The 27181-nt window shown below is 45.7% G+C and overlaps 1 protein-coding gene and 1 pseudogene across 7 annotated transcripts in view; both read right to left on the minus strand.

Moving 5' to 3' along the window:
* Nucleotides 1-27181, minus strand: part of LOC146189065 (UNC93-like protein MFSD11) — a 64520-nt gene that overhangs the window by 15251 nt on the left and 22088 nt on the right. For all 7 annotated transcript variants that reach the window (XR_014707629.1, XR_014707628.1, XR_014707630.1 and 4 more), the window contains exons 2-12: nucleotides 11349-11410; nucleotides 10315-10422; nucleotides 9980-10059; nucleotides 8989-9085; nucleotides 6162-6338; nucleotides 4668-4744; nucleotides 4158-4223; nucleotides 3592-3717; nucleotides 2472-2640; nucleotides 1441-1504; nucleotides 415-486 (exon numbers count right to left, since the gene is read on the minus strand). Coding sequence is in view for 4 of the 7 variants with exons in the window: in XM_084603994.1 (XP_084460120.1) it covers nucleotides 415-486; nucleotides 1441-1504; nucleotides 2472-2640; nucleotides 3592-3717; nucleotides 4158-4223; nucleotides 4668-4744; nucleotides 6162-6338; nucleotides 8989-9085; nucleotides 9980-10059; nucleotides 10315-10422; nucleotides 11349-11410 (1098 nt within the window). In the remaining 3 variants the exon portion in view is untranslated. The remainder of the gene's footprint in view (nucleotides 1-414; nucleotides 487-1440; nucleotides 1505-2471; nucleotides 2641-3591; nucleotides 3718-4157; nucleotides 4224-4667; nucleotides 4745-6161; nucleotides 6339-8988; nucleotides 9086-9979; nucleotides 10060-10314; nucleotides 10423-11348; nucleotides 11411-27181) is intronic.
* On the minus strand, nucleotides 19762-21419 carry LOC146189066 (cytoplasmic dynein 1 light intermediate chain 1 pseudogene; annotated as a pseudogene).

Genomic DNA, 27181 nt, shown 5'->3' on the forward strand with positions numbered 1-27181 from the left:
ATGCCACTTCAATTAATATATTTTGAACTAAAAAGTGTGCATGCAAAAGTGGAACGAACACATGGAAATTCAAGCTGGTGCTCACAAAGCTAAGCACAGCAGTTCTCAATCTTTTTAAGGTTGAGAACTCTGAGCAGCTTTCTAGAGATGCTGAGAACTGCTGCATAGCATATGTCCCTTCCTGCCTAAAATGCATGCAGAAAAGAGTATGCAAATATGCAACAACCCTCATGAAATACCAAAATTCAATTACATTAATGACTAGCTGAATGTTAAAGCAGTTTGAAATAAGCAATTGCAGGCAGTCTCAAAATAAAGGTGGAGGTTTAAGCATGCACACTTCTCAGGGAGCCCAGTCTGCGAACCCCCAGCATGCAACAAAGTTGTTTATATGGTCACAACATCATAACATACCTGAATGAATTTGAAGATGGCGAATGCTGGTGCACTGTCATCCGAGTACACAAATCCAAGGATGGAATAGATCTGCAAGAAAGTGATTATTCCCCTGAGACAGTTAGAATGGACGAACTGAAAGTAAGTGCGATAGAAGTGTTGGAAATGTTGAAGTGAGACAATTGTTGACTGTATATTCCTAGATTTTTCAAAGGCGTTTGACAAGGTTTCTCATCAAATGATTTTTTTGAAACTAAGTAAAGTTAACCTTGATGTTAACATTCTTGCATGGCTGCATTCCTTTCTCACCAACCGTTCATAATTCGTCAAAGCTAATAATAGTTCTCCCTTCACTTCTCCCGTTCACTTGGGTGTGTCACAAGGCTTCGTGCTGGGACCTTTTCTTTTTCTCATCTATATCAATGACTTACCCAACTGCGTGCGTTCATCAATTAAACTTTTTGCAGATGACTGCGTCATATACCGCGAAATTAACAGTGACTCTGACGTAAGTCTTCTTCAGACCAATATCAACAATGTTCTCAACTGGGTTAACAAGTGAAACATACAATTTAACACTAATCAATGCAAGCACATGCGCAATTCTCGTCATAATACTGCATTGCCTTCATATCATCTTAACACTAGTAACCTCGAATCTGTGCCGCTACAAAAATTTAGGCGTATATTTCTGCAGATCTTTCTCGGGAGAAGCATGCAGACCACGTAACCAATATAATGCTAATCGCATGCTGGGCTACATACGCTGCAATTTACATCTTTCTTCCCCCTGAGCGGATGAAGTTAGTAATTAAAAATGCACTGCTTCTGTCACTTATTGAATCAATGTCAAGGTACACCCTTGCGTTTTCATCTTTGCAGTCATTCAGGCGCTCGTAGCTAATCACGTAAATGCTTATTACAGTGTCATAAATCAGTGTAGTGATGCACTAATTAAGGCACAAGAGAGGCTCCACGCGTGTTGCCAGCAACCGCACATATCTGCCATGCTGCAATGATGTGCTATCTTTGTAACAGACAGACCTGAGTGTTGTAACAACTGTCTCCAAATCCGAGCAGGAAGCTGCCCACAAAAGCAAGGTAGAGGCTGCAAAAAAGAAAGAATAAGAAATTACATCATTCAAACAAAGACATTGTCATAAAAATAAGGAATAGACAGATAAAATGTTACCCCTTGCAGCAAAATTCCAGTCCACTGTATATTATCGAAAATAAGTGATTGTGTGCAACAACACAGGTAGACTCAAATCAGGTAGCACCGCCAGACAGCACTGCACTTTACAATGACATGGGAACAGTTTCACGCTTTTCACATACTCAACTCGCCATTCTTGTTTGCAGACACCCTGACTCTCGCAGTGTAGCCTGCAATGTAACTTCTGATAGTTTTAGTGAAGCCAGGTAGTAATATGCATGTACGCATCTGCACACACAGCATCTGGCTTATAAGCAAGGAAGCACGGGAGGCAGCAAAAACAATGGGCCTGCTGAACAATGTGCGAATAACAATGTATTCTCACAGAAAACAACAAAAGATGGAAATAACTATATGAACCTGAGAACACACATTACCACCACCACCTGTAGGCTGCCACTTTTCAGCCTCCAATGATCACATTATAAAAACTAATTAAGCTTTTATAATTTAAAATAACTGAGCTTGCTCCTTGCCAGCAAGATGACTGGTTTAAAGAAGCATGGCCATTATGGTTGAATTAGAAAAAGGCACAATCTTGCTCAGTGCAATGTATTTCAAAAGAATACGCTGCAGTAGATTTCACTCAGAGCCGAGCCCTGGTCGCTGCTGCAGTGACTTACTAAGAAGGCCTTCTTCCGTATGTGTTCTTGTAATGCGGAAAAACAGCTCCTAACCCAACGAGGCCTTCAGCATTTCCCAAACCAAGCACCTTACACCTGCTAACGTAGTAACAACACGTTCATAGAATGTGAAAGGTCGTTGACTGCAAAGTCATGACCATAGGTTTGGAGAGTCTCTTTTCAGAGTGTTTGTTGCCTTTTTTTGTGAGCTGCATCAAAGTATAGAAGGGACGCACTTGCTCGTGATGTAAGCAGGCTCCGAGGTTGGTCCCAGTGGTGAATTTGCCGGCAGGTTTATGAAGATTGTGTAGAAGGCAGCGATGTGCACGAGGTAGCCGAGAAGAATGATGGGGTCCCTACCAGCCTTGTTGGTCCGCTTGCCCAGAATACTGAAGAGCAGCCCACCTGTGTGGCAACCGCACGGTTTCTCACAGGTGTGCAACAAATGCCTTCAGGTGTCACTCAACATTCCTCTCTCAATTGTGCCACATCTTAAAGGGAAATAAAGTTCTAGAATTCAAGTTATGATGACATGCTATGACTGACTCAAGAGTTACCTGGAGCTTTTGTAACAAGCTCTCAGAACCATCTCAAGCCACACATGAAAAATGAATGTAGAAAATAACTTTCAAGATGAATCCCTCCACATTTTAAGGTAACATTGATAACATATTCTGGCGAGCACATGTTTTTGTTTGCTTTTTCATGAACAGGAAGGCTTCAAAAAGCCTCAGTGTGGTGATTTATTTACGTAGTGACTTCTCATGGTGTGAATAAGTCAAAAGATGCACAACGAAAGTCCTGAACACAGTAGCTGGCCACACTGTAGGCCCATGAAAAGCCGAGAGAAATCGCGTAATTTATCACCTGGGTGGATGAGAATTTCTGCTGTGAAACCGCGGCACGTTCTTGCAAAACAATGAAAATGTGAACAAAAAATTTTTTTTACACCATAGGTGATCAGCTGTAATAGAAGTTGATGGTGTGAATTGGTGGCTGCAAGCTTACCCAGCACATGGGCTGGAAATGGCGCCAGCTTAGGGTCAGCTTCTTTTTCTTGCACACATACACATCCAATTAACGAACCTGGTTTTTTACCTAGCAGCTCAAAGTAGTTAGCACGTAGAAGATGTGAGTTTATCCCTTCTTTGTGTCTCAAATCAAGAATTGTAGCTTTCAGAACAGTAAAATGCCAGCTAGCTCATGAAAGTTTCTTTTGACATATGGCAACACGAATGAATGTTTGATTTAATTAGATGGTCAACAACAAAAAAAATGACAAAAGACCAACATTAGGCACTAAAGGATGTTACCAGCAAGTTCTGGCACCACCTGCGTGTGTGGCCCGCTTCCTACCTGTGATTTCTCCAGCACCAATAAGAAGCCCATTGATGCCAAGAAACTTGGAAGAGTCCTTGCCAAAGCTTTTTGTGAAGCCCAGGCAAGATCCATAGACTCCGCTGAAGAAGGACAACTCCAAACCTGAAAAATTGTTCTTGTTTAGCCATTGGCAATGGTGCACATGAGCATATTCAAAGACAATCAAGGTTCCATGCCAGCTAAAGAATGTTCTAGAAAGGAAGACCTTTCTATGTACGCCAGAGTTCAAGCTATTTATGTATAACAGGTGACAGAGTAGAATTTCCTGCTGAAATTATTATCGAATTTTATTTTCTCCCACTGCAGATTATAGTATACTAGTATACTATAGCAATTACGTAACCACAATTTTTCTTAAGAAAATGAGACGATGTTACTGCATTCTGTTCACATGAATGATAAGTTTCTTCAAAAAGATTGTAAGGAGCAACGGTCAAGCAGTGTTACAGCAAGAAAAATCCAGGATGTGAATTGCTACGCTGATGCGCAACCAGTTAATTTGAACTTGGCATTCTCTAAGAGAAACTAAAAAGGAGACTCACCGGTGTAAAAAAATGTAGCACTGAGTATGAGCATCTTGCTTGTCTTCATAAGCTTCACTGACTGCACTGCAGAGAAAAGCCACTTTAGCACAACTCCACAGTAAACAACAAAATTGTAGTTGCACTGTTTTCAAAGTTTCAGAACAAAGTATTAGTGCACAAACATTTCCCTGAAAGTTCAACAAGCCTGCCTGAGTATTTAAATTAGCTGAATGCATTTTTACGCTTTTTTTTGCCTCCTTTTTTGCATCTACGAAATTAGGAGTTTGCCTAAGCAGCAGTTAGGACCTCCTACTTTACTCATTTTCTAACTAGAAGGCACTAAAATATGTTTTTATCATTATTTTAACAGACCTTTTACCATGTCAAATAAATCAGTCTAGACAGCGTTTCTATTCCCAAACGACACATTTTCTCATCCTTAACCTTAATGTAAATATATATGTCCTTCAGGTTAGTCTCTTACAATGTTCTTAATCCTTTAAATGGGGCCACGTTGCCTGTACTTACATAATGCATCAATGAAGCCTGACTCTGTGTTGAGCTGCCTGGTGTCCACTTCTGATGCGGGACCACTTTTGTCGTCTCTGCAAGAGCGGTAATCAGCTAGCCATTAGTTCTCAGATTAAAATATCTTTATGCAGCAAGAACAGGACTAACAAATGAAGAACAATAACAAAGTGTCAGCAGACAGTTTTGGTGCTAGTTTCTCACATAAAATAAGTAGTAATCTTAAAACTCAACATTAGTGTTCCAAGGTTTAGCCGCTTTCTCATGAAATCAGCACTTCTTGAGACATTTCTTGTTTTCCATGGGACCCATGCAAAACGACACTAATTTTCTACTATATCATTTGAAAGAGTCAACATTAATCTGCAAAACATTTTAAATGTGACAAGCAAGGTATTAGAGAACTAAGCACTTCATTGCCACCAAAGGGACGGCGCAGAAATCTGCCAAGTAACACTGATAACAGCCTTGTCTCGAATTTAAGCATGCTCATTTGCTGGAATGCCAGCACTATATGCTGTAACTCTTTAGCCATACCTGTGTGCCCACGAGCAAATTTTTCATAACCCTGATTCTACACCCACAATAAAAATTAAGGATGCTACCAAAATCTCTTTCTCTTCTAGACTTTTGCAAGCATGGTATAGAGCAAGAAAAATAAACCGTCAAAAGTCGCAGTATTCCCTCTGAAATTGGCCTCTCTAGTGTTTAACATGGTGCTCAGCAAATTTCAGAGCAATAAGTTAAGCTGCAGCGATTGCGATGCCTCAGTGTTAAAATAAGAGCTGCTCATAAAAAGCATTGCGAACACCCACTGGCAGACTCCTCATCATCATTCTTGTGCTTACATTTCAATGTGTCCCTACTTACGTGGTGCCCCCTGTGCACGAAAAGAAAAGCGTAAAAAGTTAATCTGGGCGTACTTTTTCCGGCAAGCTAGTTCACCTCACACAGTACACACACACAAAAAAAAAAGAGTCCATGACTATGGGAGAGGAATGATGAAACAGTTCACTATTAATCAGTACGTATACAATAAATTTCTTACAAAGAGGAGAAGGGGGCAATAACTGTCTCTCTTCTAGGCTGTCAGCTGAACCACATCATTACGAAAGCCACAAAGAAGTATGAGTGAGGGAAGGAAGAGAGATAGCAGCATCACAGTGAAGGCCTCCACTTAAATTTTAGCCCTTTTTGGTTATTTAATGTACGCCAACGTCACACCACACGGGCAGGTTTGCATTTTGCCACCACCGTAATGCCGAAGCCGGGATTCAATCCCACAACCTTGGGATCAACCGCTCAAGACAAAAGACACTGCGCCACTGGGGCGTGATACCACTAATCATCAGTTCCCCATGGAATAAGCATTTAGGGCTGCCATACATGTCCTGAAGGCTCCAATACAATGTCTAAAATTGTTGCCATAGTGTGACGACAGCAACAGAGCACAAAGTGCATTCTTCATGCACATGTTTTCTAGTTGGTACTCACGTTTCCCGCTGACTGTTTCTGCGGCGGGGGATGCCACCTCCCCGAAGCAGCAACAAGAGCAGCATGCCAAGCACTCCGATTCCAGTCAGTGCGCCGTAGACCGTGTATCGGCTGTGTTGGTCAATGTGCTCACGGCCCTGGAACTGGATGTACACAAATATGTTGCCCCAGATGAGACTGAAATGCAGAAAGAAAAAGCAGAGCAGAGGCATTTTTGCATTGTCTTACATGCACTACTCTGAACAACCTTTTTTGTGCGTGTATGCGCATATGTGTGTGTATGTGTGAGCACTATGTTTCGTGGTTTCATTTCCAGTAGTTAAATTGACAATAAAATCATGAAAATGAAGGCATATCAAACAAAACTGCTTCTGTCACCAAATTTTCATGAGCTGAAAATGGTGTCTGATAACTAAACTCTCAAGAAAACAAAAACAAGAGTGTTATACCTCGAAGCTTAACTGCAAAGTAACCTATGCTGTGCCCACCACATTTGTGGGCGTGACTCGAGCACCTTCAGCTTTCTTATGCACGAGGCGCAATGTCCTCCAATGTGGGTGCGACAGAATATGCAGAGGTCTGAAACACGGACGCCATCACATATTAACCCAAACATGCAAGATAAATGGAAGGTGAAATCTGAGAAAATGTGCTGATTTGTTTAAATAAGAACTTTACACAAACAGAATCGGTAAAAAGTGTGATCGGTACTTTCAAAAACATTTTGGGACTTTACATGAAAATGTGAGGAGCAAGCGGAAAGATTATAATTATCAGAGAGGTTGGGAATTTCTTCTGTGGATTCTTGGCATGATCCTTTGAATTAATCCAGAAATTTGAAAAATTTCCCTCGCTGCATAATAAATAGTTCTTCAAGGGGACACAACATACAGCAAACGAAACCAATGAGTAGTAATGCCGCAGAATTGCGTGTAATAATTAACAGAGGTGAAATCCCATGAGTAATGCCATAAGTGGGCATATGCAAAGGGGTGAGATCCGCAGCAAGTAAGAAGAGGGAGTCAATTATCAGATCAAGACACTGATGGGGATTTCCACTGGTCGCTCTGGAGCATGCGTTCTTGCCCCAGGATGACAATTTTGAGTTGCACTGGTCAACCGGGATAGGTTGCACGTATTCCGCTGGTCGTCTGGAGCTACTCGAGGCAAGGTTAGGCGCTCTATCTGCAAACCAAAGTTGGACCTCACCGGAAGTTCTAGCCGGTGATGTCGTCACTTCCAGAATTTTTTGGCTGTTTTTAGCGATTTTTAGAGATATCGGCAGAGGACACTCGGCATCACCGTTTTTTTGCGCTAATATATCGAAGTGCGTCTATTGAAAAACGTCTACAGCATTAAAGTTATGCGAAAGCAAGTTGCAGAAAGCCGCACTCCTGCATATTTATCAACCGCAACAATTTCGCCGCAGGGATGCGACTTCAACTTGCGGAACTGGCTCAGCATTACTTCCGCCGTGCACTCTGCACGTTCCGCTGGTCGACCAAGGGTGATTCGCTCTGTAGCAGTTTAGGTCGCTCTATTCCGGTTCGGGCACCCAGCTCCAATCGACCAGTGGAAATCGCTATGAGTATAGAGGTGCCTGCAGCCTGATCATAAGGAGCAGGAACTGCTTCCTCTGACGAGCAAAAGCAAGCGAAGATGGTGCATTGTAGTATAAACAGCATACAGGCACACAGAAGCTGACTACTGAGAAACAGTGCTTGACGCAGAAAATTATTTGACCAAGCACCACACAGACATGGCAAAAAGATATTGCAACCTCTATGACAGTACAGACTAGAAATTCAGTAAAAATTAAAAACCATCACACACAGTGTCCAATGCACTGCTGCGCTACATTGACATCACGATGGGCGAAGATGGGTGAACTTGAGCATATTAAAATTTTACCTCACTTTTATTTATCTAACTTAAGTGCTGACTGCTAGATGTATGAGAACTATCTATAGAAGTTTTTACTTTTCCATGGGCCAAACCTTTAAATTTGTTCCATATTTGAGTTTCGTAAATTAGCAGCCATTACATTTCCCAATATAGTCAGAACAAATTTTTGTAAACTGCTGCAGGTTTTATCGAGGCAAATTGCCAAAAGAATAACTGGCATTTCTGTCACAGTTAGCAGCACAGGGCTCTTAGCTAAGCCCCAACTATCAAACACCCTCAACATAGTTAACACGTTCAAAACAGCCATGATGATTCATTTTATCTGCTAGCATCCTGCACATAAGCAAGAGGGAGTGAAAAAAATACAGAACAAAGCCAATATTTACGAAGGCGAAAAAGCCCTCATTACCTGCTGGATGACAGAACTGGAAATCATGTCCAGTTGGAATGTTCCAGTTTCCAGCTGGAAAATTTATGCCGCCAGTCAAGCTCAAACTGAAAATTTCCAGCTGGAATCTCATCCCCTTCAAACTGGAAAACAGCAGTCCAGTTGGAAACTCAGCTGGAAAGGTGATTTTCCAGCTGAAATGGGTACACCTAAATAAAGTCTACCGAGTGTCTATTTTTCATGCTGGAGGGCAATCAAGTCCCTGCCTGCAGCATACCTTACTGTCACACGCACAAAATCTAACAGAGGCATGCAATCAATCTATTGCAGTGATTTAATAACAATGCTGCATTCCACCAACATGGACCAGCTTTGATTTGTCCTCACTGTTCCTTTAAAATCCATCAGCAGTACTCCTCCAGCAAGATTTCCCACAATGCAACACTGACATGCACGTACTGTGCGGTAGAAGCCTGATACATAGAACTAGGTGCACTGCTGCGTATGACTTGGAGACACTTGCTGCCAGCTCACCTACACTGCAGCATGGCCCAAAAGATGCCACTATTCCGGGACATGGTGGTGCCATCGGAGTTGATGGTCAGGAAGTTTCCCTGGCCCGTCCATATCACTGCACCCAGGGGGAAGCGTCACTTTTCGCATCTTGACACCAGAGAGCAAGCTGACGTGAAGGTCAGTGCAGGACATAAAACTGTGCTCTGTATTTATGCTACTATTGTATGATATTCTCTCCCTGGCACTGACAAAGTGTAATCTTCTTTTCTTTTCATATGTTTTTTTTTTGCTTTCTTTTGTCAAATGTTTCTTCTTAGTATTTGTTTCAAGTTCTATTTTTTTTTCTTAGCATTCTATTTGCTCCAGTTGTTTGCTCCATTATCACATTTAGCAACCAGGGTAACTTTTTTAGTCAGTACATATATCGCATATCCCTCTATAACGCCCAGCAGGCACGAGGGGATTCACCCCACTGCACTGTCTGAAGATGCGAAGGGTGTCGAAAATAAACAAAACTAATAAACCTCACTATATAAGATCACCAAAGGCATCACTGCAAATAGAGGTCTGTAAACAACCAGAAAAGAGATGAGTTTGCTAAAAATTAAGAGAACTAATTAGCGTAACACTAAAAACCAGAACACTATTACGGATGAATATTCTGCCTAAACGTTAGTAAACAGGCTTTGTAAACTTACAGACAACATTTTCAGTTACTACAAGTCAGGTATGTTTATGATGGCCCATCATATGCTGCCTACACTATAAAATGGCTAATTAACTATGAAAAGCATAGAAAAATATAAGAAAACTTTCACCACTCGTTTCTCACAGCTAAGCTTTTTCCACAATTTTCTAATCACTGAGCAGCCAAGAAAGATACCATTAGTATTAATAAAGCCTCAAAATTTCAAGTCGAGCTTAGTCTCTGAAGATAAGGAAAACTGAAAATGCAATCAGCTACTGTGCAGTGCATACTCGTTCTGCCAGTATCAAGAGTAAAACTTACTTGCAGCGCCCACGCCAATGGCAACGGATGCAGCGTACAGGCCCCATGTGACAGGAAACAGGAACTGAGCTATGAATATACTGAAAATAGGGGAGGGGGGAATGTGTACAACATAGCAATAAGGCAGCACAGACATCTCATGATGGATCTGCCGTTATGACAACATACTGTATTTGGGCCACAAAAGTTGCATGTCATGCAAAATGCCTCTAAATTTAAAATTGCATCGGGAGATTAAAGCAGCTTTCTGCACACTGACTGATGGAACTAGCACCTGTCCCTTCCTTCACATTACTGCGGCAAATAAAGAAAGAAATAAACAAAATCATACATACTTGTACGTGACGGCACCAAACAGCATGGTATACTTGGGGCCGACAAAGCTGATGATTGACGGTGCCAGCCAGTTGGAGATGGAAAACACAGCATAAATAACAGCCAAACTGCAATAAAGAGAGAAAAGATGCAAGAGAAATAATGAGCACGCTAGTCTGAAATACACCAGTTGTTCCCAGAAAAGGTCCGATGGAAAACCTAAGCCATCGCATTTTGCTGCGGAAGATGGCGATGATAAATTTTAATCAGCAGCACGGTACAAGGATCGCATGAGGTGGGTCAAGCACTTTTTCTTGGGAGTTTCTCCCCTTAGCAAGCCAAGCACCATGCTAGGAGAAAATTTGCACTTAATGAAAAACTGGTGTCAGCACTGGGGACTAAACTGTCTAAACCTGCATTCTCTTCAAACATGGAAGATGTGCTCAGGCACAAACATAAACATGAAAAAAAGTTGTAGCAAAACAACAACAGTGACATTATTTAGCTCGGATAAGAAACAAGAAAGGATGAGCATACACAGACACCATCAGTATGATCGCAGGTTTTGTGTATGGCTTAGAAATGCTCAAGAAGGATATGTCTTGCTTAAAAAGAAAGAAAGGGACCATTGGCTAACTGTCCCTTGCTGTTTTGTGAAACATGAATCAGGGCCATACAATGAAATTGAGCTGGCACTGCCTTACTGCATCTCCTCCCAAGAGTGGCTGTCTATGCATGAGCGAGTAAAGTGAAAGAAAGTCCTGCCGTGCAGTCTCCACTAACACTCAGAGTATAGAAGGCAATGGAATAGACTAACTACAGTGCTAACGGCTTTAGTTTACTCTTCTTGGATAGTTCAGATAGAAAGAATGGCCACAATAACTGTGGAATATGCTTTGAATTGTACTTTCATTTCGATGCAAGAATAGTAACGGTAGGACAAAATACAGGCAGCACAGTATGCGGAAAGTGAATGTGGGCACAATTTTTCTATAAGCACAATAACTTTTAGGACAAAAAAACAAACAAGCAAACAAACAGTATGAATGCTTACCTGACATATCCATCTCCCGTGTAGCTGGGATCTTCATCGTGAATACTGTCTAGGACGACTTTCTGTAATGAAAAGAAAATGTAATGCTTTTTAATGAAAAACCCTCCAATGTAGACAAAGAACTTCTCTGCCATACCTATCAGATTATTTGTGCTTAGCAACAACTGATAATTTTTTTTTTCATATCCACTTTGGTTGTGCTTATTTTCTTAAAGCACACTACAGTTCTTCAGCCCCAAAACTTGATACCTTAGCACTTTTCTTCACTACAAAAATTTATTTCTGTTTGTTCATTGTGTGCAAATTCTCTCATTAACTTTTAAAAAATGTAAAAGCAAGAGACAATGAACTAAATCCTGCCCATCATGGATAGTTGTGGACCACTTCCCCTGCAGGAGTATATGCGTTGTGCTAAGTGGTAACAAAATTGATCTGTTGTTCAATATTAAAATTACAATATAGCTCTTGCCAGCTTCCACGCATAAGCAGAAGAATTTTAGCCATACATTTAAGCAGTTACAGATAATTAGTTTATGACAGATAACAACCCCATATGTATGCTGGCTAACACTTATAGTCAAACATAAAAACATCATGACATAAATTTTGACAGTTGTACAAGTTCAGGTGCATGTCAGCAATAGACTACCACAGCACAAGAAAGCATAAAATAAAAAGAAGGGGTCAAAGCACACTTTAATAGGTGCTCTACAAGTTTCTGATGCAATGTATTTTGTGCCCTCTACCAAAATGTGCACCAGAGTATAAGTTCACCATCTGGCTAATTAACGGGGAAATGCATGGTCACTGCACAAACTGTGCTAATTGTCAGCCACTGAAAGGAGATGCATTTCTTCGTCCCTGCTTCTACACAGCTACAAGACACAAATTATATTTTTTTTTCTGTGAACAGCCTGTGTAGGGCTGTGAAAGGCACTCAGATTTAAAAAAAAATAAAGATGGTAAGCTCAGCTGAAGACGCTTTCAAGGTGCCCTTTGCATTGTCTTGTGGCCAACCATACCATGTGATCTGGTGTGAGTGGTACTTATCGTGCTTGTTTTGCCACCGTATTGCTGTCTTTTCTGTCAGTTAGCCATGAACCAAGTAGACTAGGCAAAAGTCCTGATTCAGCTTAAGAACAATCTTGTGAAACAGAACATCACACCACTGTAATAAATTCAGCAGAGAACACATGTATAGCCCATCCCAGATGCACACGCATACACAAGCAAAAAGTGAGCAAAAGTATTGCAAGTAGGGGTGTGTGAATACAGAACAGTAACTCTCGAATCGAATATCAAATTGAATCAAGAGAAAAACCCTCAAATATCAGATCAAATATCAAAGTTTAGAGTAGCACCTTCAAGGGGCCTTCATTCAGTTTTCAAGAGACTAGGAAAAGCATGCTCGAATTATCCGAAAGTTCAAATTATCGAATAACACTAGCAACTTGGCTATGACGTCACACCAAAAGCTTTCATTTTGGACTTGGAAAACTGAAAATATGGTGCCATTTCGTCATATGACATCATAATCACGTGGTTCCACTTCTATCCACCATGTTGAACCGTGACATCATCGGCACCCGAGCTTGGCAGCCATCTTTGATTTGTGATTCCGTAACTATGCCGTCATCATCGGGAAACTATGCGGGATTATGATATCATAATTATGTGGTTTCACTTATATCCCCCATATTCAAATATGAAGTCATGACTGGCACCCTACTTGGACCATCATCTTGAATTTGAGATTCCGAAACTATGCCGTCCTCTTCGATTATGACATCATAACCACGTGGTTTCACTTGTCTGCCATCTTGAATTATGATGTGATAATTGGCACCCGAATTTGGCCGCCATCTTGGATTAATTAATGATGTCATCAATAACCATTATTGACCGACATATTGGATTTATAAGTGATGTCACCAATCGCCAATGGGGTTGTTATTGGTTTTATGGGGCCGCCATCTTAGATGTATCGGTGACGTCATCGATCGGCGGCCATCTTGAATATATCAGTGACATAGCCAATCACCAAATGGGTTGGTATATCGATTTACTATGGGGGCCACCATCTTGAACTTCACACTGAAGGGGCGAGAAATGTGATGAGTAAGAGCTGATGCTCTTAAAATATTCTCCCTCAACCACACCACACAGCCAGGTCACCAAAGCCGGGACCCCATCGGATCTAGACTACACGAAGGTGTTGGGAATTTTATAGGGGAGGTAGGTCTTAGGAGGCGAGCCAGATGGGCAGCGATGGCGGTGGCGGGCAAGTGTAGGCAGGTGACTGGAAGGCTGTGTGGCATTGTGTCAGGCAGTGTTGTATATTATTTGTAGATATATGGTACCGGTATGAATGAAGTTTGTTAGGTGTCTGAAGAACACGCTGAAGAAGCAGGTAAGGCTCCCAAAGAACCACGTGGTGGCGCTGCTGCTGGATGGATGGATGGATAAAGCTGAACCCTTTGAATCGGGCGGCGGTGCCACAGGCCGCCTAGCCGTGAGTAGTAACATTGTTTGGACCTATTCTTGCCTTGCTTTCAGCCACCAATTTTTCCTCCATTATCCTTAAACCCCGATGCTTTGGCTAAATCTGCCCCATTGCCTTGAACTATAGGACGGAGCCCTTTACAGGAAATTATTAAGTGTTCAGCCGTTTCCTCATCCTCCGCACATCTTAGTCCGCAATACTCCTGTCCTAGCCTCGAGCAACAATGAGCTGCCGCTAGAATGATCGTAAATGTTTTCCTTTGGCTATTTCCTGCTTGAAAGTTCTGTACATTTCCAATGCTGATTTGGTCTCCATCTCTGTTTTCCACAGGCCCCTCTCTGTTTCTTCGGTTGGTTGGTTGGTTTTGGGTATAGTGTACCTAATCTAGTACACTATAGTTTTGGGGGGGGGTTAACGTCCCAAAACGACTCAGGCTATTAGAGACGCCGTAGTGGAGGACTCCGGAAATTTCGACCACCTGGGGTTCTTTAACATGCACTAACATCACACAGCACACAGGCGCTTTGCTTTTCGCCTCCAACGAAAAGCGGCCGCCGAGGCCGGGATTCGATCCCGCGTTCTTGGGAACGGTAGTCGAGCGCCGTAACCACTGTGCCACCCCGGCGGGGCCTCTCTGTTTCTTTAACCTTTTTCTTAATTGATAATTCCTGGCTGGTTCCCCTACTGCTGTCCAAATATTTGCTTGCAAATTTTCTTGTCCGCCTGCTCCACCTTGTGTCAACATTCTTCATGTAGAGGTAGCTGAAGACTTTCCTAGCCCACCGCTTTTCTCCTATTTTTCTCAATCGTTGCTCAAACGCTATCTTGCTGCCAGCTTCCCTGCTCTCAAAAGAAGACCATCCCAGGTCAACCTGCACACTCTGGTTTGGCGTATTCCCATGAGCTCCCAAAGCACCGTGTCCCAAAGCAAGCCTGGATGAATGGATGGAATATAGGAGCGTCCCCTTTGAAACGAGGTAGCAGTAGCTATCATGCTCATTTTTCTCCCTATATTTTTCTCCCCCTGCTCTTGACAGGACTCCTGACAGGAAGCGCCATCTGTGGCAGAAAAATAGAAAGTGGGAATATGAGGGCAGCGCCAGCCATGTTAGATACATGGAGCGTTTTTGCCGCGTCAAGCCGGCGTTTTTCGCCCGACGGCGAGCACTCGGCGCCCGGCGTCGGAAAAAAACGGGCGCCGCCTTGCTGCGGACGCGAGCCAATAGAAGCGCGGAAAGCTGGCATTTCCGGTTTGAGCGGCCGCTAGGGTCCCTAGAAACTCTACGGCTATGCTACGGCCGCTGTCAACATGACCGTCATGGCCGACGATGTGTGCGGCAGTACAGTGCCGGCAGTTTGGCCGCAGAAATGTAATTATCAAAAATAAACGCTTTATCAGGCACGGAATGTCGCTTTTTTTGTGAATATACGACCTACGCTCGGATCGTAATGTATGTTTTCTCCTTTAAGAGAAATGTGTAAAAAAAAAAGAGAGAGAGAGAGAGAGAGAACCGTGCCGCTAGTATCCGAGCGGGTATTCCGAGGTATCTTCGTTCGTTTGAGCACGCCAAATCCTTGTGCGACCTATGTACGCTTTCTACATTTAGCATTGGAATAAGCCTCTTCGCTATTTTAACACAAGGGACAGCATCGCTTCTCTCACGTACCTCTCTTGGTTATTTCTGCTCACTGATCCATGTGCTTTCGCATCAAGGGATCCGCGGAGGCGCTCGCGTCGCTTCGTCCTTCCATGTATCTCGAGTAGAGCACTGCACGGGCCTGATTTTTCGGCCCAGGCCCAGCCCGGACTTATGGCATGGAGCATGACATGGGGCATGGAGCAGGCCCGAACCGGGCCCGCGCTTCTACGACTATACGCTCGCCTCAGGCCCGGCAAAGACAGTCTGTTCGAACACTTTAAAATGTGCAGTTAAGGCGAAATAAAATGCTTAACTCTTCTATTCCATCATAAGTGATCTAGTCCTGATTGACAAGTAACAGCTATATATAAAAGAGTTTACATCTAGTCATGATTGACAAGTAGCAGTATATAAAAGAGTTCACATCCAAAATAGCGCGCAACAAGAATTTCAAGCCCGTAAGAAAAAAAAAAACATTGTAAAAAATGTATTAAGTATTCTTTTTTTTTTTATCGAAACAGCGCGAAATTGTAATAAATAAACTGACAAATAGTATAGTGTATGCAAAAAGCTCTGAGGGAATTATCGTCTCTTATCCACTTGTAGATGTGATGTTTGTGAACCTTTTTCTTTGGTTATGACTATTTTATGTGCATTTTTTTAGTTTAGTACTACGTGTGTACTTTTGATGTAACCAATCCACTCCTATCCAAGTACTGAATAGGTTTGATAGTAGCGTTAAATAAATAAATAAAGAATGCTGCATAAAAGATACATAAGAACAAGTCAAGATGAGAGGAAAATCTTACACGAGATATTCTACTCAGCAGAGTTAAAGCACAGGCTGAAGCAAAGGCTTGGTCAAGAAATTTTCGGCATCAAGCTACCGTGATCAATGCACGTTTAAGAAGTATGAATAACCAACAAGTCCACCCAAGACTAAGCAAAAGAGAAACATTTTGTAATTTTAATATTTACTGTTTATTAAAAGAACTGCATTCATAAGAACGGTTCTGTTTTACTTAGCTACTAATTTGGCTCAGAGTTTAAATGGTTTGGCTACTTTTAGCTTCAGTTCTGGCTCTTTTTGAAATCCTCCCAGCGACAACCATGGCCGGTAGACAGTCGCCGACGCTATCAACGCGTCGGAAACATTTTTTGTTTGCTTTTAGTTTCGAACCGCCCAACGTTATGGCGTCATGGCGTCTTCACAGTACAGCGTAATTGCCACAACTGCCGCCTGCTAAACCTGATAGCGAATAGGGTCTATAGAACGGCATGGTTGCAGTAGTTCAAACGTGTCTGGAACCAAAAACTGTATGTTGCTGAAACACGGAAGACATTGTAAGGCAAAACATTTTATTCTTTGTTTTGCGATAATGGTGAACCTACAATTGTTGTCAAAAGTGCAGAGCCCAGGAGTTCTGCTGCTGGGCCACTTCGTGAGGCTTGTAATGCATTTCCAATGTTCCGAATTTTTTTGATGACAAAAGTATTTGTCCTACCCTCTCCAAAGGGAAGGACCTCCATGGATGGATGAAATATAGGAGAGTCCCCTTTGAAACGGGGTGGTAGCAGTTGCTATCATGCTCATTTTTTCTCCCTATATCTTAATTATTGTTTTAGATTGGTTAACTATACCATCATTCCACTAATGCTCACTCAGGGCCACTAGACGGCACAGAAGCAGACCCCCAGAGCTCTACACTTTTACAAAGGATGTACCGTCTTTGCCAAAAGTAACCAGGCAGCTCCGAAGGCTGGCGGAGCAAGCACGCGGCCATGTGGCGGCGTTGCGCTTGCTGTAGCTAAAGGTGTATCCACACGACGGACCACGGACTGGTCCGCGGACCGGTCACGTGGCGTCGATCGCGCTCGGTCCGGCTAGGTCCGGCCCGCAACAGCATCCACACGGCGGGCCAAAATAGCAGCCGACAAGCCGGACCGCAGGGCCGGTCGAAGGTATACACTATTTACTTCGCCGTTTCGCGATGCACTCGTTGGACACTGCCTCCGATTTTTTGTTTTACATTATTTCCCACTGCCAAATTTGGCGTGCATTTGGGCAATATTCAGGTACGGCCTTCGTCTATAGGGGCTTCATATAAACATGGACGCACCTGTGCCGCCCTAACAACGTACCTAAGTTGACAGCGTTCCACTTAATCCGTTTAATTCCAGATGCGAAGATGAAGGTGATAAGGACCACATCAGCATACGCGGACGCCTTAACTGTGGATCGAACTTAGTCGCAGTTAACGCGAATAGCAGCTCACCACTGCTGCACAGCGCGCAACCGTTGCTATTTAGGCGATCAGCATAACAGAGCTGCGGTTACAATTATCCTAATTATTTGTAACACCGTGCGTGGGGTTACTTTCGACTCGGAATAGTGCGCTCATGCATCGCCCTATCCGCCACGTCGAGGCGTGCTACAGCAGCGGCGGATATCTCTTACGTCAGCGTGCGTAGGGAAATAGTCTTTCCTATAGAATAACAAGCCTCACATAAAGGCGTAACCGAACTGACCACTTCGGGAGGATCACTGTGATAACAAGTTTCTGCATAACAGCTGCCGCATGTGCAACGCGCCGGCTCACCCGGTCTTCTTATAAGCTGTCTCCGCTGCTAAGGCCTCGCCCATATATGGCCATATTTTTTATTTTTTTGTTACAAGACAGTCGGCAAACCTCTTTTTTTTTTTTTTTTTTCACTGGGCAGGCCATTTACAACAGTGCTGGTCAAACCGAAAGCACCGTTCGCGGTGGCTTCGATGCGAAACAATCTATAGGCCTAGTGACGACTAGGGAGTATTGCGCCGTCGTCCACCGCGCTTGTGGCGGCACCGCTCCGGCAAACTCGTGGCATTCGGCGTCGGACGTGTTCATTTGGGAACTTTTCTTTCATGATGTAGCTGGGGTCCGATGTTTTTTGACGCTTTTCACTAAACACGCCGCTGTAAAACACTCGTCCGGGACGTGGCGGGGCAGCAGTACGTAGTGCTACACGTACCGTGGTACGCGGTACTCGAAGGCTGAATAAAAACACCACCGTACGCCACTCTAGATACTACCTATATTTTACTTGGTGCTCTTCAAAACGTGCTCAAAGTGCACTTTGTTGATGTGGGCTAGCTCATGCGCTTTAATCGGGCGCAAACGCGGCTCCTCCGTTCACAAACACCGCCAGGTCCGCGGTCCGCGGTCCGAGAAAAATGCCCAGCCATTTTCGCCCGCTCCGGTCCGCGGACCTGGCGCGGACCTCATAAACCGGAAGTGGAACGTCACGTGACGCTTGGTCCGCGGACCAAAACAGGTCCGTGGTCCGTCGTGTGGATAATCGGTGCTCGTCAGCTTCGAGGGTAAAACAGTTAACGTAGCTTCGCACCCTCACTCTCGCCTGTTGGATGAGAAAAACTAGGCGCTGCGGTTCCAGGCGTGCGAAGCCTGGTTGTGCCCAGCGAGGGCGCTCAGTATAGCGACGGGCTATCCGCTCTGCTCGGCAACTGCGGAAAACAGAAAAGCAGGTGATAGTAGACACTGTGCGCTCTTGTTCGTTTCTAGGACGAATATGTGCTAGGTTTGCCAGACAGTGTCGCCCTGAAATGAGGGTTCCGCGAGCGAGAAAGCAATCATGTGCATATAATGGGTAAGCGTGAGGAAGGTTTCATTTTAGTTCTTTACTTAAACCAAAACTTACCTACAAGCAAACGCAAAAATTAGTTGCAATCAATCATTGCACGTATTTTTAAACTGCTACCCCGAGGGGCTGACACAATTTCCAGAGAGATAAGGTGACTTTAAAGGGTTCGCAAGCTTTCTCTATAGTTACGACCCGTAATGTGGCACATACGCAAGGCACCTTGAAGAAAGCATATTGAAATTTCGAGGTGCGATGCACAGGCGTATCAAACACACAGGAAAGCGCAATTCTGCTGGTGCGTTTCAGCAGCGGATTACAGAACACAAGCACGTACAATTATACAGCGAGAAACGCGACATATCTGCTTCAGGGCAGTTGCCAAGAAGAGCGAATAGCCCCGTCGCTATACTGAGCGCCCTCGCTGGGCTTAACCAAGCTTCGCACACGTGAAACCGCAGCAGACACATCATGCGCGCCTAGTTTTTATCATCCAACGGGTGAGAGTGAGGCTGCGAAGTTACGTCAGCTGTTGTACCCTCGGAGCTGACGAGCACCGATAAGCCACAGCGAGCGCAACGCCGCCACACACGGCCGCGCGCTTGCTCCGCCAGCCTTCAGAGCAGCCTGGTTACTTTTGGCAAAGACGGTACCTCAAATGAATAGAAATGAAGCATAAAACGTAACTTGACAGCCACAACTCAACGAGTGCCTCTGAATGTGAAGGCCTCTTTCTACGTGAAAGCGAGCACTTAGGAGCTGAAGGAGCTGGACGGCTGCGGCTCCCACTCGGTCGGGGTAGTGGTGGCGGTAACTATGTCCCTCGTTTCCGCGATGGAGCGAGTGATGCGCCCGAGCTCGCCGGCCGCCTCGTTCCTCGTGAGCGACTTCTCGACCGTGCGGATGGTAGTCCTAGCGGACACCATCCTGCGGTTGAGCAGGCTGTTGAAGTACTTCTGCAGCACGTCTTCCTTGCCACGCTTGGCGCCGACAGGCGCTACAACCGCCGCTTCTTCGGTGGGCAGCCCTGGCATCGTCGGCTGCTGCTTGTTCAGCAGCCTCTGTAGGCGCGTCAGGAACGCCTGGTCGTCCTCGGCCACGACCACGGGAAGCTGAAGCGGCTTGCGGGTCATGGGATATGTGATCACCTGCGAGTAAGGGTCGTCCGGCGAGGCCGACGTGATGTTCTCGTACAGGATGGCGATCTTCTTGTCGCTGTCCCAGCCCGAAGGGATTAACACGCCGTCCTTCTCGACCACCAGCGCGGGCGTCTTGAAGGGGAAGCCGTAGATGCGGTGCACGAGGTACTTGTACAACAGGTCGCAGTTCTTGTCTTCCTTCACCGAGGTGTAGAAGAGAGCGGTGCCGTAGCGCAGGCAGAACTTGCGCACCGCCTGCTGGATGAAGTCGAAGTGCTCATCCTTGAAGTCGTAGTTCTTCTCCAGCGTGCTCATGTAGTCGGTCTTAGTGATGACTACGATGACGTCCAGACCCAGGTTGTTGGTGAGCGTGTCGTCGCCCAACGGCACACCGGCATCCAACCCGCTGTCGTCGCCGACGGTGACAGAGGTCCTTCGCAGAGGCGAACTGACCCCTTCGATCTCGTCTCCGGGCTCGATGTAGTCTTGGAAGCGCCGCAGGATCCGCACTCTGTTCTTCTCGGCTGTGTTGGGCGGAAGGCGGAGCCTCGTCAGGTGCTCTTCTAGTAGCGTGGCCCAACCCTGCAGCGAATCGAGCAGGGTCCAAGGCGTCGTCATCGACGCCGTCAGCAGCACGGTCGTGTTCTCAATAGTCTCCTCAGTGAGCACGAACTTGAGGAGGTTGCGGTGCCAGGGGTCTCCATCGAGAACCCACACGCCCAGTCGAGTCTGGTCCTCGCAGAACTCGTCGCGAACGTTAAGGTAGTGGTATTCAAGGCCCGAACCTTTTTTGGGGTCGTCGTTGCCCTGTAGCTTGGCGATGAGGGTTGTCTTGCCGGATTCGTTGTCGCCCAGCACGAGAAGCAGCTTGTGCGATGGGAGCTTGTTGGGAAGGCTCGCCTGCACTTGCTTCAGGATAGACGACCAGATATTCTGCCTCTCGTCATCCTCCTTCGTCGTGCCGTCCGTCTGGTTCTGAGTCGCCGTAGCTTCGCTGTTCCAGGCCATGGGGATGGTTTTCTGGTCACCCGGGCCGTCAAACAGTCAAGGAATCGAAGGGAAAATGCTGCCACCTGCTACTGTATGCATCGGTGAAACAACGGACAGCGCAGGTCAAGGCGCACAAATGAATGCAGACATGCGGCTGCTGGCTGGCTCATTTATATGCCGCGAACGATTGCGCGCTTTTATCACTTTCGTTGTAGCACAAGATGCGCCGAGATTTCTCTCGAAAGATTTCAACCAAGCTAGATTGCTTCTGCATTGTTCCTGGCTGTTCTAGCTTCCTTTTACCACTTTATCTTGAAGTTTTTTCGCCGACTTTAAAAAGCTCGACGACAAAAGATCGCGTTTGTTGCTATCGGCGCCGCCGAGTTCCTGATTATTATTTTTTTCAGTAGCAAGTCGGCCTAATAAAAGTGTTCCTTTCGGTGCAACCATGACCGTTTCTTTTGTTTCCACCACCAAGTGACAGTAATAAGGAAATGGTTCCTGCACGTCATTATACATTACAGTGACGCCATTATATAACTGCACCACCGCGGTGTGACTGGTAAATTAATTGCGTTTATGACAATATCCTAATGAGTGCGTGTGAGATTACCGATGAGCTAATTTTAAAGTAGTGATTGAGCGTCAGTGACACATGATTGTATGCGAACAAGAATTCGGAATCGCTGACGAGCCGTGAACACTGTGACGTCATACCCGTAAAGGCGGAGCTTAAGCGTCGATCCTCCAATTTTGTCTTCCGCGATATTGTTAATGCTGTGTAGCTCTGACCGACTGACCCGGAGAATCGGAAAAGCTGTTCCCTTCCACGTTAGCTGTGTGTGCGTAATAAGGCAGGTAAAAAGACTAAGGAAGTATGCAATGAACGCAATTTATTCGCGTCGAAAGTAATCAATCCCGACATTTGGTAAGCATTACTTATCGCTATAAAGGGTCAGAGATCACTAGAACTCCTTCGTTATCGATGACAGCATCGATTGATTGATTGCTGAAACGAAGTCGATGTGCGCTCCCAGTGCTTCCCATTCATCAAGTGCTGCAGTTTATTACGAGGCCGCAAAATCAGCTCTTCATTGGGCCCCGATTGCTTTCTCTCGGATTCAGGTCAGCAGAATCTAGTTCTCTTATATAGGGAACCAGAACTGACTAGGTGACGCTGTATATGTTCCGCAGCGCGCCTGCAGTCGCCAAATACACTGCAAAGACGTTGCAGTCACCTTCTAGCCCCGGCGTGCCAGCCATAACAGACAGAGCTGTGACCCCCAACTCGCGGAGCGAGGTCGCCACAGCGGCGGGTTCAAGGCAGAGGGGACAAACATAGAGTTACGTACTCGAACAGGCTTTATTATGCCCGAGTAATGGCAAGGCACAATTAACACTCAAATGGCAACCGACGTAGCGAGCGAATGGGGGTGAAATGGGGTTAAGCGCACGCGAAAAGGGGAGAGGAACGTTCTGCTCACCACGCGTGGCTTCGCGCTCACGGCATGCTGCGGTAGGTGCGTACGATGACTGGGCGCCTCGGTGACGGCGGACGGTCTCTCCGGCGGAAATCATGAACCGCGCCCGTGCACGATCAACCGCCGAAAGACCGGAGACAACTGAGAGGCGCGCACGTCTCGGACTGTGGAGGGTAGGTCTCCGATTTACGCCGGGAGGAAAAAGGGAAACCCGAGGTGGCGTCGCTGCGGCAGACTGGGAGGCATTGGGGGTTGGCCGGTGTGGCCTCCTCGCCCATCCTCCCTAGCAGCGCGCATAAACTCGCGGGATAATTACGCGCAGCCGTTATAAGGTGCCGAGTGCGCAGTCCGACTGCGGTCGGCCCAGCTCGCGAAAACTGCATCGCAACGCTCTATATACCCCGCACGCATCTGGTACCGAGACAGCTGATAGGCGACCCCCTTTATTTGCGAGCGCCTCAGGTGGTAGTTCCTCTCAATGTGCCGTGCTTCTGTTCGACGAAACGCAGAACGACACCGCTGGAGCGCGGAGCTTAATTGCGGAGGTGATTTTTTTTTTGTTTTGTTTTTCATTAGGCTTCCACATGGCGCCCATCCGCGGCGCCGGCAGCCATGCTTGAGGTGCACGGAACAGGCGAACTCCAGCCAGTCCTGCCCCGAAAATGTACTTTCGTCGTGTTACGGTGGCTCGCGTGCCGTATTCATGTGGTTGCTTCGAATCCCTATGCATCGGAAATCGGGCCTGTAGTTGTCGAACGCGAAAGCTCCATGAAAATGCGCCGTAAACAAACGCCACCGATGGTCACATGAGCTGGTTAGCGCTGTTCTAAGGAGTGCCCCCTTAAGGGCCGCTGCCGTACCCGCCGTCCCTCCCTGTACAAAAAAATAAATGTTTTTCATCATCATCATTGAGACGAGGTCGCTAAAAGGGCGCAGCGACGAACGTTGTTTGTGGATTCTTTTTATTTCGGAATAAAAGTTCGGCCAACGGTGACAACCGTGAAACCGGAAAGCTGCTTGCGGTTTAAGAACACTAAAGGGGAAGAGGATGAGATTAGATGGCTGTGGCGGGCCTGCGGTGTTGCAATTATTCTGAACGATGTATCTGCGCAGAATCCTTGATTTCCATCTCTATGCTACATATGTAACCAAGACATGAGTGTGCTTTAGATTTTAGCCTCGTAGTCACCTGCGAACGTTTTCGACGAGGTGCATCCGGGATAAGCGCAAGAAGGGCACCAATTAAACTTGGCCTAAAGATACACATGAACCATATGTGACCAGGTATTTTGGACCTTGAAATGAGTCCTTGGGGCATAAGCTTTGCTTCGCAGTGATGTTGTAACCACCTTGGCGATAACTTTTTTCTTGTACGCTGCTTCTTGCGTAAGGGCGATAAGCTCGTCACCTAGCTCGGCAACCTGCCAGTTTAACTCGGTCACTGCACCGTACGCGCGCTGCGCTTACAGATGCCAACACGAAAGACAGACCAAGACATGGACGAAGCGCGGACTACCCAGTATCGGCGACAGACTCGCGCGTGTCCACTCTTGTCAACACGCACGGCACACAGTGCAAAAATGAACCACCACCATGTACTTGGCCCAGTTTGGTGCCTTAATGAGCGACCATTAATCGCAAATATACAAGGGTATCTTTGTGCAAAAAAATATATATTTTTCTAGCATGGTAACAATAAGGCTTCTAAATTCCGGCTGTCCGATTTCACGGAAACGCTGCTGCCACTGACCACGCGCTTTGAGTGAGCCTACTGCTTTATTAGACCCGTTTCTCGACATCGGCTCGAGCAGCTGTCCATCCGAAGTGGAGTTCATTTGTGACGCAGTTTTCGGCCGAATCTTCCGTGCTCGTGCATTCCAAGCGGCAGTCTGAATGTGCCGCGCGAACTCGTCTGCTGCGTGCACTGCAAGCATGGCGGCCAGCGGAGCGGTTGGGCGCCATGTGGGTGCCAAAGAATATTTTACCTATTTTCCTGGCCGTCTTTCGCGCGTGTTCAACCGGTCGACAAAGCATCCCATATTTAGAACCACACTTGCGTCCGACTTCATGAGTTGCAGGATGCAGCGCAGTAATTTTTCCGCGTTCTTTCTTCAGTAAAGTTAGTCGGTTCTTCGTGTTCTCTTACGCTCTGAAATGGCTCCCGTGATATCAAAGGAGGCGGAACATGTTAATAGAGAGTTTTAGCTTGCCGTAATCCGCGATCCGCTACCGTGATCCGCCACCGCGCGTTCCACTGCGCATGCCCAGACTCCCTTGACGCCGATAGATGGCGCCACATACTGGATGTCGGCATACAGACCTGCCGCGTCGGGACCAACCAGCTTGAGCGCCCCGCCCACGCGCGGTAGAGAGTCACGGTGGCGGATCGCGGATCACGGTAAGCTAAATTTCTCTAATATTCAAGGAATGTCTCAACGAAACACAAATCATCAAACTGGCCGGAAGGCCTCTAAAGGAAGCAAGCCGAATAATAAATGTCTTCCGTGAAGAGGAAAGAAGGTTACGCAGTGTCCGGCGTATATCGGTAGACGTCGACAAGCAGAGATGAGGCAAGCGGCTTTTGCGGACTCTTTCTTTGCGCTGCAAAAGACATCCGCGTCTGAACACTTGTTTTGAACAATTCGGTGGAGGCCACGAAGTCCGTCTGGGAAACCACGTCTGGCTGAGAGCGATGTACGCCTCGAATTTGGCAGAGTATGCAATGCGAAGGGAAGATAACCGATGGTCGCTCAAAATGGATTCCAAGGGAAGGAAAGTGTTAGCATGGGGCGGCAGAAAGTTAGGTGGGCTGATTAGGTTAGGACGTCTGCAGGGTGTCAAGTGGATGCAGCTGGCACAGGACCGGGTTTATTGGAGGAATATGACAGGGGCATTCATTTCCCAAGGACGATGACTCGAACATTGGAGTGTGGAAATAACTGGTCTTCACTTACGAATGCATTTCTTTCAACCCGATGGAACAAGCAGCAGCAGCGTGTTTAGCGACAGCGGCACATATTTTAATGTTTTCTCTCGTGTTTTTCGAAATTCGATGAAATTAACTTCAGCTTATCTGAAATTATAAGCGGATACCTATTTCGGTGAGCTGAATGTCGTTTATGCAGGCTGTTGAAGCTGCGAGATGCGTATTTCAAACTACACAGATATGCCACCTTGATGGATCGACACTTCGACGCCATTTTCTTTTTTTTTTTTTCTCCTTTTGCACAACAAAAGCCCAGTTCGCAGAGCAAGAGCCGTCACCTCCTTTCCATTCGGACGCTAGATTGGCCCCCTAAAGTTTCTGCGGCCTCGTAATGAACTGTACCACCGACAACACTAATGGGTGGGAAACACCGCGAGCGCACATCAACTTCGTTTTAGCACTCACTCAATCTATGCCTCACCATACAGCTGCTGTCATCGATGTCTCGCGATCTCTGATCTCTTATACTGAGAAATATAATGCCGGCCAAATGTCTAGCTTCATTACTTTTGACGCAATTCAATTGCGTTTATTGCCACTATGTTCACAGATTTCTGTCCGCAGACCGCGTCCCAGATAGCGTCGGCAGGCCGCGCCAGCAAAATCGTGTCCGCAGCAACTGTGAGTAATTGAGAAGAGGCAGATGTTAGTGAGTGGTGTCAATCGATATAGGGTGACGTAATGTTGTGCTCAAAAATAATTAGGCCAATAAGTTATTTAGGTAATTATTTAGAGGCAAAAAATGCAAATCGTGTCCGCAGAAGTTGTAATTGATTGAGAAGTGGTAGAGGTTAATGAGTGGTGTCAATCGATAGAGGGTGACGTAATGTTGTGTCCGAAAATATTATTACGCCACTAAGTTAATTAGGTAATTAATTAAAGGCTAAAATGTAAAAGTAAAGGCGAAAATGGTCTCATTAACCAATGGCTTGGCGCCACATTTGAATGTATCAAATACTATCAGCCAATTAAGGTGACGTCACGAAACCTGAAGTCGAATCAAAAAGGGCATAGCAAGGGATTGGCGCGCAATTTGAAAGTACCAAAGACTAAAATGGGTAAACAAGAATTAAGCAACTACAAGCAAGCAAAAGCAGCATCCGTGCTTTCGCATTACTCCAATGCAGATCGTCTGCAGTGCTCTTTAATTTTTAACAAGCGCATCTCTCTATTCTCACACACACTCATCAGCATATTGTTATAAACGCAATTAATTAACCAGTCACTCCGCGGAGCTGAATTTGACGTCACTTCATGTCACCTGCTGTTCTACTTCTGTATGGCGAAGGAGTCGGCTGCCTTACTGCCACGTGGTGGTCACAATGGCGAAGGAAACAAAAGAAGCGGCCATGATTGCACCGAAATGAACGCTTCATTGGGCCCACTTGATAATGAAAGAGGCATTCAGAAACTCGGCGGCGCCGATAGCAGTAAACGTGATCACAATTGTCGTCG

The sequence above is a fragment of the Amblyomma maculatum genome, chromosome 5, assembly GCF_055883805.1.
Source record: "Amblyomma maculatum isolate TAMU_Amacu chromosome 5, ASM5588380v1, whole genome shotgun sequence".
NCBI classification, from domain to species: domain Eukaryota; kingdom Metazoa; phylum Arthropoda; class Arachnida; order Ixodida; family Ixodidae; genus Amblyomma; species Amblyomma maculatum.